The 14,952-nt window shown below is 43.6% G+C and overlaps 1 protein-coding gene and 1 pseudogene across 2 annotated transcripts; one reads left to right on the top strand and one right to left on the bottom strand.

Moving 5' to 3' along the window:
* Positions 1-4,050: 4,050 nt before the first annotated feature.
* On the top strand, positions 4,051-4,266 carry LOC132349640 (TP53-regulated inhibitor of apoptosis 1-like; annotated as a pseudogene).
* Positions 4,267-5,451: 1,185 nt separating this feature from the next.
* Positions 5,452-14,667, bottom strand: SNRPB (small nuclear ribonucleoprotein polypeptides B and B1). 2 transcript variants are annotated; one of them, XM_059897531.1, is made up of 7 exons: positions 14,530-14,667; positions 12,134-12,285; positions 9,858-9,969; positions 8,283-8,435; positions 6,896-7,034; positions 6,450-6,575; positions 5,452-5,607 (listed from the first exon to the last, which is right to left on the bottom strand). In XM_059897531.1, the coding sequence occupies exons 1-7, from the start codon at positions 14,530-14,532 to the stop codon at positions 5,570-5,572; spliced, it is 723 nt and encodes a 240-aa protein (XP_059753514.1). In that variant the 5' UTR covers positions 14,533-14,667; the 3' UTR covers positions 5,452-5,569. The 2 variants fall into 2 exon arrangements, with proteins under 2 accessions (XP_059753514.1, XP_059753515.1); XM_059897532.1 differs by having other exon boundaries at positions 5,452-5,751.
* Positions 14,668-14,952: the final 285 nt, after the last annotated feature.

The following is a 14,952-nucleotide window of genomic DNA, read 5'->3' on the forward strand; positions in this document are numbered from 1 at the left end:
CCCATTCTATCCACATCCCTTGGTAACCTCTAATCTGCTTTCTGTCTCTATGGTTTTACCTATTCATATAAAAGAATCATATACAGAAGCAACCTAAATGTCCATCAACAGATGAATGGATAAAGAAGATGTGGTATGGGATTTCCCTGGTGGCACAATGGTTAAGAATCCACCAGTCAGTGCAGGGGACATGGGTTCAATTCCTGGCCTGGGAAGATCCCACATGCCGCAGAGCAACTAAGACCCTTGCGCCACAACTACTGAGCCTGTGCTCTAGAGCCCACATGCCACAACTACTGAAGCCCACGCACCCTAGAGCCTGTGTGCTGCAACTACTGAGCCCACTTGCCACAACTACTGAGCCTGCGTGCCACAACTACTGAAGCCCATGTGCTCTAGGGCCTGCGTGCATGCAACTACTGAAGCCCACATGCCTAGAGCCCATGCTCTGCAACAAGAGAGAAGCCACTGCAATGATAAGCCTGTGCGCTACAACAAAGAGTAGCCCCCACTTGCCACAACTAGAGAAAGCCCATGCATAGCAACGAAGACCCAATGCAGCCAAAAAAAAAAAAAAAGATGTGGAATGTATATAGTATATACATTATATATAACATACATATATGTTATATATAACATATATATGTATAAATTAATGGCATACTATTCAGCCATAAAAAAGGAGATTTTGCCATCTGCAACAACATGGATGGACTTGGAAGACATTATGCTAAGTGAAATAAGTCAGACAGACAAAGACAAATACCTGTATGATATCACTTGTATGTGGAATCTAAAAAATACAACAAACTAGTGAATATAACAAAAAGAAGCAGACTCACTCTAACAGAGAACATGGGCTTCCCTGGTGGCGCAGTGGTTGAGAGTCTGCTTGCCAATGCAGGGGACACGGGTTTGAGCCCTGGTCTGGAAAGATCCCACATGCTGCGGAGCAACTAAGCCCGTGCGCCACAATTACTGAGCTTGCGCGTCTGGAGCCTGTGCTCCACAATAGGAGAGGCTGCAATAGCGAGAGGCCCGCGCACCGCGATGAAGAGTGGCCCCCACTTGCCGCAACTAGAGAAAGCCCTCACACAGAAACGAAGACCCAACACAGCCAAAAATAAATAAATAAATAAATAAATAAAAACCCAAAGTAAAAAAAAAAAGAGGGAGGGGATATGGGGATATATGTATGCATATGACTGATTCACTTTGTTGTACAACAGAAACTAACAGTATTATGAAGCAATTATACTCCAATAAAGAGCTATTTAAAAAACATAACTATAAATGCACTATAACCTTTAAACACTGTGAATCACTATATTGTACACCTGTAACTTATATATTGTATATCAACTATACTTCAGTTAAAAAAAAAACCAAAAAGCAATCATATGTGCCCTTTTGTGTCTGGTTTCTTTTACTTAGCAGAATATTTTCACGGTTCATCCAAGTAGTAGCTGGTATCAATACTTCATTCCTTTTATGGCTGAATAATATTCCATTGAATTTATAGGCCACAATTTATCTATTCATTCATGCACTGATGGACAGTTGGGTTGTTTCCACCTTTTGCCTGTTATGAACACTGCTATAAACATTCGTGTACAAGTTTCTGTGTAGACATATATTTTCATTTCTCTTGGATATATACTTAGGAGTAGGATTGTTGGATCATATGGTAATTCTGTTTATCTTTTTGAGGAACTGCCAAACCATTTTACATAGTGGCTGCAACATTTTACGTTCTCACCAGCAATGCACAATTCCTCTGCATCCTTGCCAACTTTTTTCCCCATTAAAGCCATCCTAGTGGGTTGAAGTGGTATCTCATTGTGGGTTTGATTTGAATTTAATCACCAATGACGTTGAACAGTTTTTCATGTGTCATCCATTTGTATATCTTCTTTGAAGAACTGTGTATTCAATTCCTTTGCTGACTTTTTAATTAGGCTGTTTACCTTTCTATTGCTGAGTTGTAAAAGTTCTTTATATAGTCTGAATATTAAACCCAAATCAGATATATGATTTGTAAATATTTTCTCCTATTCTGTAAGTTACCTTTTCACACTCTTGATAATGTCCTTTGATGCAATTTCTAATTTTGATGAAGTCCATTTTTTTTGTTTTTTGTGCTTTTGGTGTCAAATCTAAGAACTTATCACCAAACCCAAGCCCATTAAGACTTACTTGTTTTCTTCTGGTAATTTATAGTTTTAGTTCTTACAGATTGTTGATCCATTTTGAGTTAATGAGTGATATATGGAGTGAGCTGGGTGTCCAACTTCATTCTTTTGTATGTAGTTTTGCAGTTGTCTTAGCACCACTTGTCGAACAGACTATCCTTTTCCCAGTGAGAGGTCTTGGCACTTTTGTGGCCACATATACAAGGGCTTATTTCTGGACTCTCAATTCCATTCCATGGGTCTATGTCTATCCTTATGCCATACCAGTTTTGATTACTCAAGCTTTGTAGTAAGTTTTGAAATCAGGAAGTGTGAAACATCAAGATTGTTCTTGCTATTCAGGACCCCTTGAAGCTTCAAAGAATTTGAGGATGAGCTTCTCCACTTCTGCCAAAAAAAAAACAAAAGCCATTGGAATTTTGATAGGGATTGCATTTAATCTATAGAGCACTTTGGGAAATACTGCCATTTTAACAAAATTGTCTTCCAATCCATGAACATGGTATGTTTTCCCATTTATTTAGGTTTTCTTTCAGGATGTTTGTAATTTTATTTTTTTCATAAATTTATTTATTTTATTATCTATTTTTGGCTGTGTTGGGTATTCGTTGCTGCGCATGGGCTTTCTCTACTTGCAGTGAGCAGGGGCTACTCTTCATTGCGGTGCACGGACTTCTCATTGAGGTGGCTTCTCTTGTTGCAGAGCACGGGCTCTAGGTGCATGGGCTCTAGGTGCACGGGCTTCAGTAGTTGTGGCTCGCGGGCTCTAGAGCGCAGGCTCAGTAGTTGTGGCGCACGGGCTTAGTTGCTCCACGGCATGTGGGATCTTCCCAGACCAGGGCTCGAACCCATGTCCCCTGCGTTGGCAGGCAGACTCTTAATCACTGTACCACCAGGGAAGTCCCTGTAATTTTCAGTGTACAAATCTTTCACCTCCTTTGTTAAATTGATTCCCAAGTATTTTATTCTTTTGGCTGCTGTTGTAAATGGAATTAAAAATTTTTTTTTCAGATTGTTGCTGGTGTATAGAAATACAGTTCATTTGTGTGCAATCTCATACCCTGCAATTTTGCTGAATTCATTTATCAGCTCTAGGAGCTTTCTTATGGATTCTTTGGGATTTTCTATATATAGGATTTTATCTGTGAAGTTTTACTTCTTCCTTCCCAATTTGGCTTTTTTCTTCCTTAATTGCTCTGCTAGACCTTCCAGTATAATTTTGAATAGCAGTGGTGAAAGTGGACACCCTTGTCTTATTCCTAATCTTAAAGGTAGTTTTCAGCTTTTCACTATTATGTTAGCTGTGTTTTTTTCATAAATCACTGTATCATGTTTATAAATTTCCCTTCTATTCCTAATGAGTGTTAGAACTTTACCAAATGTCTTCTGCATCTACTGACATGATTATATGGCTTTCTTCTTGTCGTATTAGCTTGGCATATTTGATTGTTTTTAGGCTGAACCACCTTAATATCCCTGGAGAAACACCTCCATACTACAACACTAGTCTCTTCTTTTTCATTAAGGTCTCCTTTGCATTTAGAATAGTCCCCCTGCAAGGCAGTAATTTTTAAAGTATCCACTTTATTTCTGTATCCTTTAAGCCTGATGTACTACTAGAGTACTGTTTAGTGACCTATCAACTAAAGATAGACTTTGGGTGAAAGAAGTCATGGATACCCCACAACTCAAAAATTGGATTAGATTACACATATGCATATGACCCCAGGAGAAAGTTATACCAAAACTGTTCCTCTTCCAATAGGATTAATTTCCATTTTTAGTATTTCCTTCATACTTTGTTGTAGAAAAATATGATAATCTAAAGTACTGCTCAACCACTGTGGATGCTGACACCATGAACAGCGTAAGGGAGGCTTGCACTGACACGAAGCATGAGTATGACCAGTGTTTCAACTGCTGGTTTGCCGAGAAGTTCCTCAATGGGGACCCATGTACCGACCTCTTCAAGCACTCAGCAGTGAGTTCAGAAAGCAATAAAGAAGGAGATTCCTATTGAAGGACTGGAGTTCATGGGCCATGGCAAAGAAAAGACTGAAAGTTCTTCTTGACCTTGACAGTCACCTTGAAAATGGACTCCTCATATCAGGAGATTGAGGACTCTGGATCGTGTCAATTAAAGCTGTGAAGATAGCATGGATTTGATAAATTTAGCAGGGAGGAGTTTCCTTTCCTCCTTGGTATTTTCCTCTCACTTGTAGAAAATGATGAACCATCACTCTTTGAGATTTCTGGCATTGGCATCTCAGCAGGAACTCAGGGCACTAAATAATGGGATTATTTGGGATTATGGTTGCAATATTTGGTCTGGGATCAGTTTTAAATATATCTTGTATGTAAATGCTGATAAGCTCGTCAGGATGACCAAGGTTGCCTAACCTCTTGAGCTATGCTTCGAAGGACATTCCGTACACTGTACTGGGGTTACTGTTCATGGAAGCAACTGGTTAGGATCTCTCTTTTCTCTCAGGGAGCTAATGCTCTAGAAAATCAATGCTTGGGAGCACAGTTTTATTTTTATATAGTAACTTAATTGTTAAGATTGCTGATGGACTGGGTGAGCCAAGAGAAAGACAGCTTTCAACAGTTCCCTACCTTAACAAGAGGTGTCAGATCTCATATTAAGATGTGAAAACTTCAAGAACAGTGTGGTGAACACCATTTCAGAGCTCATGGTGTAGTTCAGGAATTAAGATCCTTGTAGTAGCTATGGAGGAAGATCCTAAATGGCAAAGATTTGTTGTTGCCACCTTTCAACTTAAGTCAATGAATTAAGTCAACCTGTATATGATAAAAACACCAAAATGAGGCATCTGGTTAAATGTTGGGGGGGGAGTTTGCTTTATCTGCCTTGTTTACCCACCCTGCCCTGTAATGCCTTTAATCATGAAGATGGAATAAACTGTAACGTTTAGTTTCTAAAAGATAAAATAAAGTACTGCTCAAGAAGTTATCTAGATTAGTGCCTTCCAAAGAGGACATACCAATCACAATAGGGTACGAATGTTTATTTCAACAAAATGATCTTTGCCAGTTTGACAGGTGAAATGTCTTCTAGTAGTTCAATTTTGTAATTCTCTTGGATGAGGCTGTGCATCTCTGCAAACGAATATAGTATTTTACAAGGGAAGCAGCTACGGATTAGGGCTAAATTTTTTCAAGGCAACGCTTCTTGACTCGTATTAAGCACCCAGCATATCAAAGGTTTTTCTGAAAATAAACAAACATACCAGGTGCATTTATAATATTCTCTTAAGAGTTTATTATAAACTAGTGTCACAGGCCACAAGGAAGTAAAAGGACTATGTACAGCCTTACGGGAAACAGGCAGGGAGCTGAGGAGGGCCAAGATGAGTCTAGGGCCTTGGTGGGCGCATTCCCGGGGGAGGGGGCCCTGTAAGGGAAACCAGACAATCCGGTGAGACTCCGTGAACAACGGCTTAACAAACAAACAGGTGTGGTAACGTGGCCCTGGGGAATCGGGCCCACGCCTCTGTGGAGCTACTTCCATAACTCTGTGGCCAAGGTCAAAGAAGGCCTGAAGTAAGAGTAAGAAGTTTAGTCAGTGCCTGATCTGCAACTTGAATCCCCACCCTACCCCAGCCTCCCACACCCTGCAGTTATCAAATGATCAGAGGGGGACTTCTCTGGGGCTAACTGGGCTCCTATGCTTATAAAGCTCATAAATGGAAAACCCGAATTAGAGACACAGTGGTCAGCAAGTTTGGCCGTGGGTTAACTTAGAGGCCACTATGGCTCGGTGGAAAGAACACTGGTCTGGACACTGAGCTCTCTCTGGGCCTGTTTCCTCATCTATAAAATGAGAGAGCTGATCTACTTCAGCATTTCTCAAACTGGAATTAAACAGATATACATAATAATGTAGCAAAGCCCAGAGCCCCTCCTTAATTACTAGACACTCCCAAACCGAAGGGCATAAGACCTTTGTTGGTCATGCAACAGAATGCATTATTTCACAGTGACCTGAGAATACTGCCTTGGACACTGAGCCCTGTGTACAGGGCTGCTCTCACTGATCTAAGAGGGAGGTAAGGTCAATTTAAGAAATGCTTGTTCCCTCTTTCCTTTCTGGACAAAACTGTCCTCTACGAGTTCACTTCCCGAGGCTTAAGGCCTAAAAGCCCAAAGGTATGGTCAAAATCCAATCTTCCCTCCATTTCCCATCCCAACATGGCTCTAGAGAAGGAAGTCAACGCCACTGCTGCAGGCACTTACCTCGCATCCCTGGGGGAGGGGGCCGCATGCCTGGTGGGGGCATGCCCATTGGAGTGCCTCGTCCAGGGGGAATCCCCATTGGGGGACCCATGGGAGGCCTCATACCAGGAGGTGGGCCCATCATGCCTACAAGAGAAAAGCCCCAAGAATATAGCTCAAGTGTCTGTCTTGAAAAGGTAGCAGGAAACATACAAAACTATCCACCAAGTTTTGAGACGGATGGACCATTCCACCCTCCCAGCCCCTCCTAGCAAACTAGGACTTGAGCCAAAGAAGTGAGGCTCTTGCTCAGATAGTTCCACAGTCAGTCAACCAAGCTGGATCTCAGAGTAATCCTGCTTAATTATACAAACTCGTCATCAGTTTCAGTCAAGGTTATGTCTCATCATAAATCCAGCTAAGGCATCTTCTATCAATTAGCAAGGTTCTCCTCATGGGCTTCTCACCTGGAGGGGGTGCCCCTCGGCCCATAGGTGGGGGAGGACCCGCACGGCCGGGTGGGTACTGGGTTGGGGCCCCTGCAATACTGGCTGTGGCAGCAGCTGCAGCTGCTGCAACAGTGCCTCTTCCTTGTGGAGTCATCACCTAAGAGGACACAGGAAAGAAGTTAGGTAGAACAGTACAGTGCGGTGCGGTGTCCCACTCTCCTCCCCAACTTGGTAAAGAAACAGCAGACGCCAAATCCCCTAAGCTACAACTCACAGCATCAGACTTCCTATCTAAAACTATCTGCCAGGGACTTCCCTGGTGGTGCAGTGGTTAAGAATCCACCTGCCAATGCAGGGGACATGGGTTCGATCCCTGGTCTGGGAAGATCCCCCATGCCGCAGAGCAACTAAGCCCATGCACGACAACTACTGAGCCTGCACTCTAGAGCCCGCGCACCACAACTACTGAAGCCCGTGACCTAGAGCCCATGCTCCGCAACAAGAGAAGCCACCGCAGTGAGAAGCCCGCGCACCACAACGAAGAGTAGTTCCCGCTCGCCACAACTAGAGAAAGCCCGCACGCAGCAATGAAGACCCAACACAGCCAAAAATAAATAAATAAATTTTTAAAAATAATAATAAATATATAAGTAAATAAAAAATAAAACTATCTGCCAGAGAAGATCAAGCTTGAATGCTCAATTCCCATTTTCTAGGCCTAAATTAAGTATGCCCAATCCAAATTAGATAAGGCACTTGCATTTTCAAATAAGACTGATAATAGGTTGCAAGAGCTGTAGTACAGCTGACCTTGAACATGGGTTTAAACTGCCAGGGTCCACTTATACGCAGATTTTTCTCAATACATACTACAGTACTACACACAATCTTGGTCGAATCCTTGGATACAGAGTGCCAACTGTAAAGTTATATGCAGATTTTCAACTAAACCGTTGGCATTCCTAACCCCTGCATTGTTCAAGGGTCAAGATTTCAAATGCTGTCATGGAAACACTTTGTTCCAATTCAGTTGGCCAAAATACTTTTTATACATCTCTTTATTTTTTTTTTCCATTTTTTGGCCATACCTCGCAGCATGTGGGATCTTAGTTCCACGACCTGGGATCGAACCCATGCCCCCTTGCAGTGGTAGCGCAGAGTCCTAACCACTGGACCACCAGGTAAATCCCCTGCATCTTTACTTTAATAGCATCAACATTATTTATAATAGCAAGTTTTCCTTTTTGCTTGGGACTCTGGGACCATATGTGAAGCACAGTGAAATACTGATAGCCTGACAATCATAGGTTGACTGATCATTCTGGACTCTTCCCAAACTGTGGACCCTCACTCTATCGTTTATTTTGACCACCAGACGTTGGTACCCCCTTCCCCAACTCCTCACCTGTTGGGATGGCCCACCAACCCCACGGACCGGCCCAGCAAGTCCTGCAGGAGCCTGGGGCATGGGAACACCAGCTGGGATTCCTCTGCCAGCAGCTCTGCCAATCCCTGGGCCCCCAGCAGCTCCAGCAAGTGGCACTCGTGCAATGCCAGTCTGAAAAATAAAGATACATGTTAAAATGCTTGTGGCCTAGAGAATCAGAAGTACACTTTGAAATATCATTGACAAGAGAACCCCTCAGATTTATAGCGCATTGAAACAGCTTCTTATAAACACTACCCACCTATGTGTTAACACCATTCCTCCTCCATCCAAGATCATATGCCTAACAGGCTAGAAGAACTTAAGAGTAAGTCAAGAGAAAAATGCACAACTCAACCTGTATGCACTCCTATGAAAATTAAACCAACAAATGGCCAGGGCTCCATTCAGAAGGGTGTATATGGCAGACAAGAGCACTTGACCTGGCATCAAAGAGACATGAGGTCCAGTACCAGCTCTGATTCTCACCTGGTGGGTGATAGTGGGCAAGTAATCCCACCATTCTAGGACTTTTTCCTTATCTGCAAAAGATGGGGTTATGACAAAACTGGTTGTGATCATGAAGGTTTACAATGGGCAACATTAGAGTAGCTATGAGTAAGTACATATGCTGTCCCTTGCAGACATTTACAATCAGGAAAAGCTTCAATGTAAGACTCTAAAAAGAAGGAAATGACTAGGATAAACTACTCTGTACTCACTTGAGAGTATCTTTAAGTCATTAACATGACTTTTTAAAAGTGTACAGCAACTGGAAAAATGTTTACAATGTTAAGCGAAAAAGCAGAATGATATATTACATACCTATTACATGTTAAGTAAAAAAAAAAATACATGTGGACAAGAATTAAAACAAGAGGATTATTCCTTTAACAAACAATATCTTAAAATGAAAAAGGGAAAAAAAATTTGGTTAGATTCTCTAAAGCCTCTTCGATTTCTAAAGGTAGGCTGATGTTAATGAACCAAGATTGCCTGGAATCAAATGCCAGTATCACCACTTTCTAGCCGTGACACCTTGTGCAAGTTACTAAACCTCAGTCTGTATTATCTATAAAGTGGGAATAATTTATCTCAAAAGACTGTTATAAGGATTAAATCAAATACTGAAGGTCCCACAGAGCTTGGCATATAGCAGATGTTTAATAAATATTAACTATTATTCTATAACTGTACAAAAAATACATATGTATTCTACTGTTTGGAGTTATGACTTTTTATGGTCCACTAAACTGTCATCACATTAAGAATTGACCCGGATGGCCTTAGATGCCTCTTCTGTTGACTCACTATGTCCATCAACTAAAGAAGGGAGGGCTTTCAAGTTAGAAACCCTCAAATTCTAGTTCCCTACTTCTTACTTGCAAGGTAACCTCTTTAAGATTCTGGTTTATTATCTGTAAAAGGGGGACAGAAACCAGAGGATGCCTGTGAGTACTGCAGTGAAAGAGAGAACCCCACACAGAGCCTGGCTCAGGTGGGGCCTCCCTTGCACAAGGTTCCTGGCCTTGCACTGGCTCTCTGCTGACTTACATCTTTGGGAGGTGGTCCCTCTACTGTCATTGAGACCAGGTTCTCCCCTCGAAGTAGCACCAGACCAAGGACTCGCTTCTCTTCTCTCTCCGCTTGTTTTGAGTTCTTTGGTCTAAAGACAGGTTTAGGAGAAGGAACAAAAAACCAAGCATGAGAAAAAGGGTAAAGTTCATGTTCACCTACCTAAGGACCCTCCAAGATTTGTTTTACACTATATCTACTGACAAATGGTACATAAACTTTCCCTAAGACAGCTCCTCTGGACAGTCTTCACAGGCTGAACTTGTAACCCCTTAGGTGGTTGTCTCCTGTGCCAATAGGATGCACACACCAAGAGACAGGGTAAGAGTCAAGAAAGCCCAGCCCTGGCTCACTCACGTAGCCACTGTGAAAGCCTTTCCTCAGTCAACTCTTCTTTGCTATTACCCTTTTCCTCCCTCTAGCTTAAGGCCTCACCAGTGCCAGGAGGCAGCCAAAACAATTCCTCAGTCAACTGAATCCCACTCATTCCACTTACATGCAGTATCCTTCTAGTACCAATTCAACCCCACAGGCCTGTAACTCCACCCCTCACCTCACATTAGAAATAGAAGCCATAGGGGGCTTCCCTGGTGGCACAGTGGTTGAGAATCTGCCTGCTAATGCAGGGGACACGGGTTCGAGCCCTGGTCTGGGAAGATCCCACAGGCCGTGGAGCAATTGGGCCCGTGAGCCACAATTACTGAGCCTGCGCGTCTGGAGCCTGTGCTCCGCAACAAGAGAGGCCGCGATAGTGAGAGGCCCGTGCACCGCGATGAAGAGTGGCCCCCGCTTGCCACAACTAGATAAAGCCCTCGCACAGAAACGAAGACCCAACACAGCCATAAACAAATAAATAAATAAATAAATTTAAAAGAACCAGAGCGTGAATTTCAGAACCCTTTAAAAAAAAAAAATAGAAAAGAAATAGAAGCCATAAAGGAAAAGGTTAAGAGTTAACTACATAGAAATTACACCTCCGCCCTCAAAGAACAAAAAACAGAAATCTCCAAACAGCAACAACCAGAAAAGTATGAACAAAATATAAATGAATGTAAACCAGGAAAAATAACTGCAACAAGATGGGGAAAGGAAAGGAAAGCCACAGCCAATATCCTACGAATAAACACAAAATACCCTGATTTTTTTAAATAACTTAAAGGTTTCATTTTAGTGATATTTTATATTAAATTAACAGTAATTTTCTGTGGGTGTCATTTTTTCCTCTTTTTTTTTTTTTGACTTATCTATATTTTCTTATTTAATAAAAGCATGTATTGCCCTTTCACAATTAAAAAAAAAACCCTTTCTGGGTATTTTAACTTTTTTCTTACATACTTTTATGTACTTTTAATAAATATTTTCTAATAGGCACTTTTTTATTATCAGAGTAAAGTTAGTTTCATTTAAAAATACAGAAGAGAACAGTTTGGAATAGTTCTACACTGATCTGTTGGCCACTGTCTAATGTGTACCTGGCACTCAGCCAATCTCTACCACATTTTCTCTGCTGTATTTCTTGACCTCATGCCACAAAGAAAACAACAGTCCCAAAGAGAATCAAAGGGAATTCACAGCCACTGGCAACATACTATGGACGCTGCACATGGCAAAAGAGAGCTGGATGATCATGGAAGTCATGTAACTTCTCTGGGCCTCAAGATGCCTTGAATGTAAAATAGGATGAAATGCAAGACCACATCTTTTAATAGCCTAGAAGCTTAAGATCTGTGAGTCCTAAGACAAGGGAATTACCTAATAACTTATGGAATTGTATTCTCCAATTGTTTCTATAAATGTCAACAAGAAATCACTGGCCCCAAACCCACAAGGGGAGCTGAGCACTTACCCTGAAGAGGGTCAGAGGCTTCTTAAAGCAGTTTCAGACCAGGCTGCACTGGGAGAGCCCTTTAGGCTACAGCTTTACAAATAGGCAATGAGGCCAGAAAATCAAGCTCTCCCCCCTTACACACCTGTGGGGAGAACATGAGAGCCCTTTACCCCAGTACCCAGGGGCACGCAGTCAGAGAAACAAAAAGCCTAGCAGCCCTCCTTACAATTTGTACTCTGCTAGAAGTAGAGAGCAAGACTAAGGAAACAGATGTCTTAGTGTCCAACATCCCCATTTTAATCTGCCCTGTAAAACAGGAAAGTAAATCAAGAGGAACTAGTTAGCTACATCACCGCCTGTCACTTGGCCCACCCACCCAATCCACTCCCCATCCACCCAATCCCTCCCCCCACAGCCCACTCCTCACTTGATCTTCCTGAACTCATCACAGTCACAGAGGATCAAATTCATATGCTTGTCAAAAGCTTTAAAGGTGCCAATGAAGATACGGCCATCTTGCAGGATGCACCTCATCCTGTAGTCGATGTGCTGCAGCATCTTGCTGCTCTTGCCCACGGTCTGCAAGGAGAAATCAGCAAGAATTGGACTCAGCTCTTTTAGACCCACATAGCCCTGGTCCTTGCTTAAAACTTCTGCTGCAGCCTTCTTTTCCATGTCTGTCTTTCTCAGTATTCTCAGCTCTGCCTTCCAGCCACAGCCCTTTCCTGGGAATTCTCTCACATCACCCTGTTTTCAACCCTGACCTGTTATTCTTCCTTCCCTTAAAATCATCTTTCTCGTATTACAATTGCCTTTGTCTATGTTGTGTATGTTTCAGGGGTGAGAGGGTAAGGTGGCTCCAAACTAATGAAACCCAAGTATATTAGAGATTAGCCATCTGCCATTGTGTACATTATAGGTGCTGTCAAACACCAACATCCCATTAAAAAGACTGAGTAAAAGAGCTGGAATGGGACTAGCACTAAGAATCCAATCAATGAAGAGCTTGTTATCAGAAAGGAGCTGATCAGCTTGGAAGCGAGAATGGAATCCTCCAAATCAATAATTTGTTAGTGTGTCTCCAAGACTACCTTTAGGACAGAAAAACTTTCTGGTGCTCAGAGTGCTAATGAGTTTGAACACATAAGGAGAATATATAACCTGATATACTCCTTAATTAACCCAACAACCGATTCTGCTTTATAGCCTGGCTTCCAATGTAGTTTTGCTAAAATAGAGAGACTATATAGACCTCACAATGAGAATGTCAAGTGCCCTTGGCAGTTACACTTCTCTCTAGAAATAAATGACCTGGCATTTGCTTTGTTACATCAGCCTCCTATCAGTCTGACTGGTATAGGCCAATCCTAACTCATGCAAGGGCCTTCTAAGTACCAGGCTCTGTGCTTACTATTCACTCTGTGAGCTTGGACGAGCACAGGTGCTCTGAACCTACAAATGCATGGATTGGAATCTCGACTCCTGCCACCCTGGAGACCCAAGTTATGTGGTTCAGTCTCTTTCAGATGACCATTTTAACCCAATTGTAATCACAGTTTCTAACCACACGGTCTGAACCTTTATGGTAACATTTATTGGTCCATCTGTCTTGTACAGCTAATTCTTACTGGGTGCTCACTGGCAGGCACTGCCATAAACACTATTCTCTCACTTAATCTTTAACATCAGATTTTACAGATGAGGCCACTGAGGCTGTAAGAGGTTAAGTTGTGTTGGAAGTCAGTCAGCCTGAATCCAGTGCCTACTCTTCTAACCAATTCTCCAAACAATACCCTACTAGGTTTCCCTGCTTCCAATTCACCCAATATATAACAGCTACCGAACAGAGTTATCTTTCTAAACACAGCTAAGTTCATGTCATTTTGCTGGTTAAAATCCTTCAGTGGCATCCCTCATCACCAACAAAATTAAGTAGCATGTAAAGCCATGAATAACCAGACTCCTGCCAATTCCTCCCACCTCATTCTTCCTTTTCCCCTCCAGGGACTTTCAATAGTGCTACCCCTCCATGCTTTGTTCTCGCAATCCTTCGGATCTATACTATTCCCTCCCATTTTCGCTGGGAAAACGCCTGACAATCTTTCAGGACTCTGCTCCAGAAAGCCTTCTTACCCCGTCCCCCGCCGTTACTTTTACTTAATGCTGAATTACCATTCCGAATAATACAATCCGTGTCCCAAAATAGAGAGTGAACTCGGTGAAGTAAACATTTCATTGTGCAGCCCCAGGGCCTGAAAAGTCAGACATACTCAAACATACATATATGCTGAACAAACGAGATGAACTTTTCCTCCACACATTCATCCTCCGTTCACTCCTCCCCATCTACTAGAACCAAGACTCTAGTTTCGGACACAAGCCCTTCCACCTCTTTCCGCAACTCCTTCTCGGACCCTCACCCGCCTTCACAAGTCTTGAGTCTCTCACCGGGTCTTCCCCAGTACCCCTGCGGCGCTAGTACCTGCTCCGACACCCCAGACACACACACTCATGCTGCAAAGTTTACTCAGCGCCTACGGGATCCCAAGCACTGTGGTCACAGCGGCGTGGAGGACCGCAACGCAGTTCTAACCTCTCCTGCACCGAGCGACCCTGGCCTGGGACCCTCATTTCCAGCCTTCCCCTCCCCCACCCCGCCGAGCGACCAAGGTCCGGGTCTTCCCTGCCCCGACTGAGGGGCCGCGGCGGCCGGGGCCTTCACCGCCCGGAGCGGCCAACCCACGGCCTCCTTCCCGGTTAGTCGCGCTCCCCACTCCACAACAGACTCGGGAGCTCCCGCGCCGCCGGCCTGTGCCTCCTCACCATGGTGGCGGTTCTGATGGCTCCGATTCCCGCCGGATTCGCCTCCGCAGAGGCCTAGAAGCCCGCCACTAGCTCGCTTCCCGCCGCCGCTACCGGAAACGCGACCACGGGCAAAATGGGGTAAGGTAGAAGGCTGCTTCCGGTCCCGGAGCCAGTCCCTTGAGTTCCGGCGGAGGTGCTGAGCCGTGAGCTTAGAGCGGGGCGGGGCTTCGGGCGGGGTTGGGGGCGGGGCTAGCGTCAAATTGAATCGCAGAGGCGTAGGATCTTCTCTGTTGGACACCTTCCTAGTTTCTGTCGGTGCTAGAGCTGCTCCTCTTCACCCTCATCACCCAACCCCCCGCGCCCCAGCCCATTAACTCTCGGTCCTCATCTCCCACCACTCTACCCCAGCTCTGTCCTCTACAGCCAGTGTCCCTGCTTTTC

Source organism: Balaenoptera ricei, chromosome 15 (genome assembly GCF_028023285.1).
Source record: "Balaenoptera ricei isolate mBalRic1 chromosome 15, mBalRic1.hap2, whole genome shotgun sequence".
Taxonomy (NCBI): domain Eukaryota; kingdom Metazoa; phylum Chordata; class Mammalia; order Artiodactyla; family Balaenopteridae; genus Balaenoptera; species Balaenoptera ricei.

Excerpts from the sequence above, each read along its gene's own strand:
- SNRPB (XM_059897531.1), bottom strand. Across the intron at positions 9,970-12,133 it reads GATGAGTTCAGGAAGATCAA|ACCAAAGAACTCAAAACAAG; the intron begins GTGAGGAGTGGG and ends ACCTGTCTTTAG. Across the intron at positions 7,035-8,282 it reads TTGGTGGGCCATCCCAACAG|GTGATGACTCCACAAGGAAG; the intron begins GTGAGGAGTTGG and ends GTGTCCTCTTAG.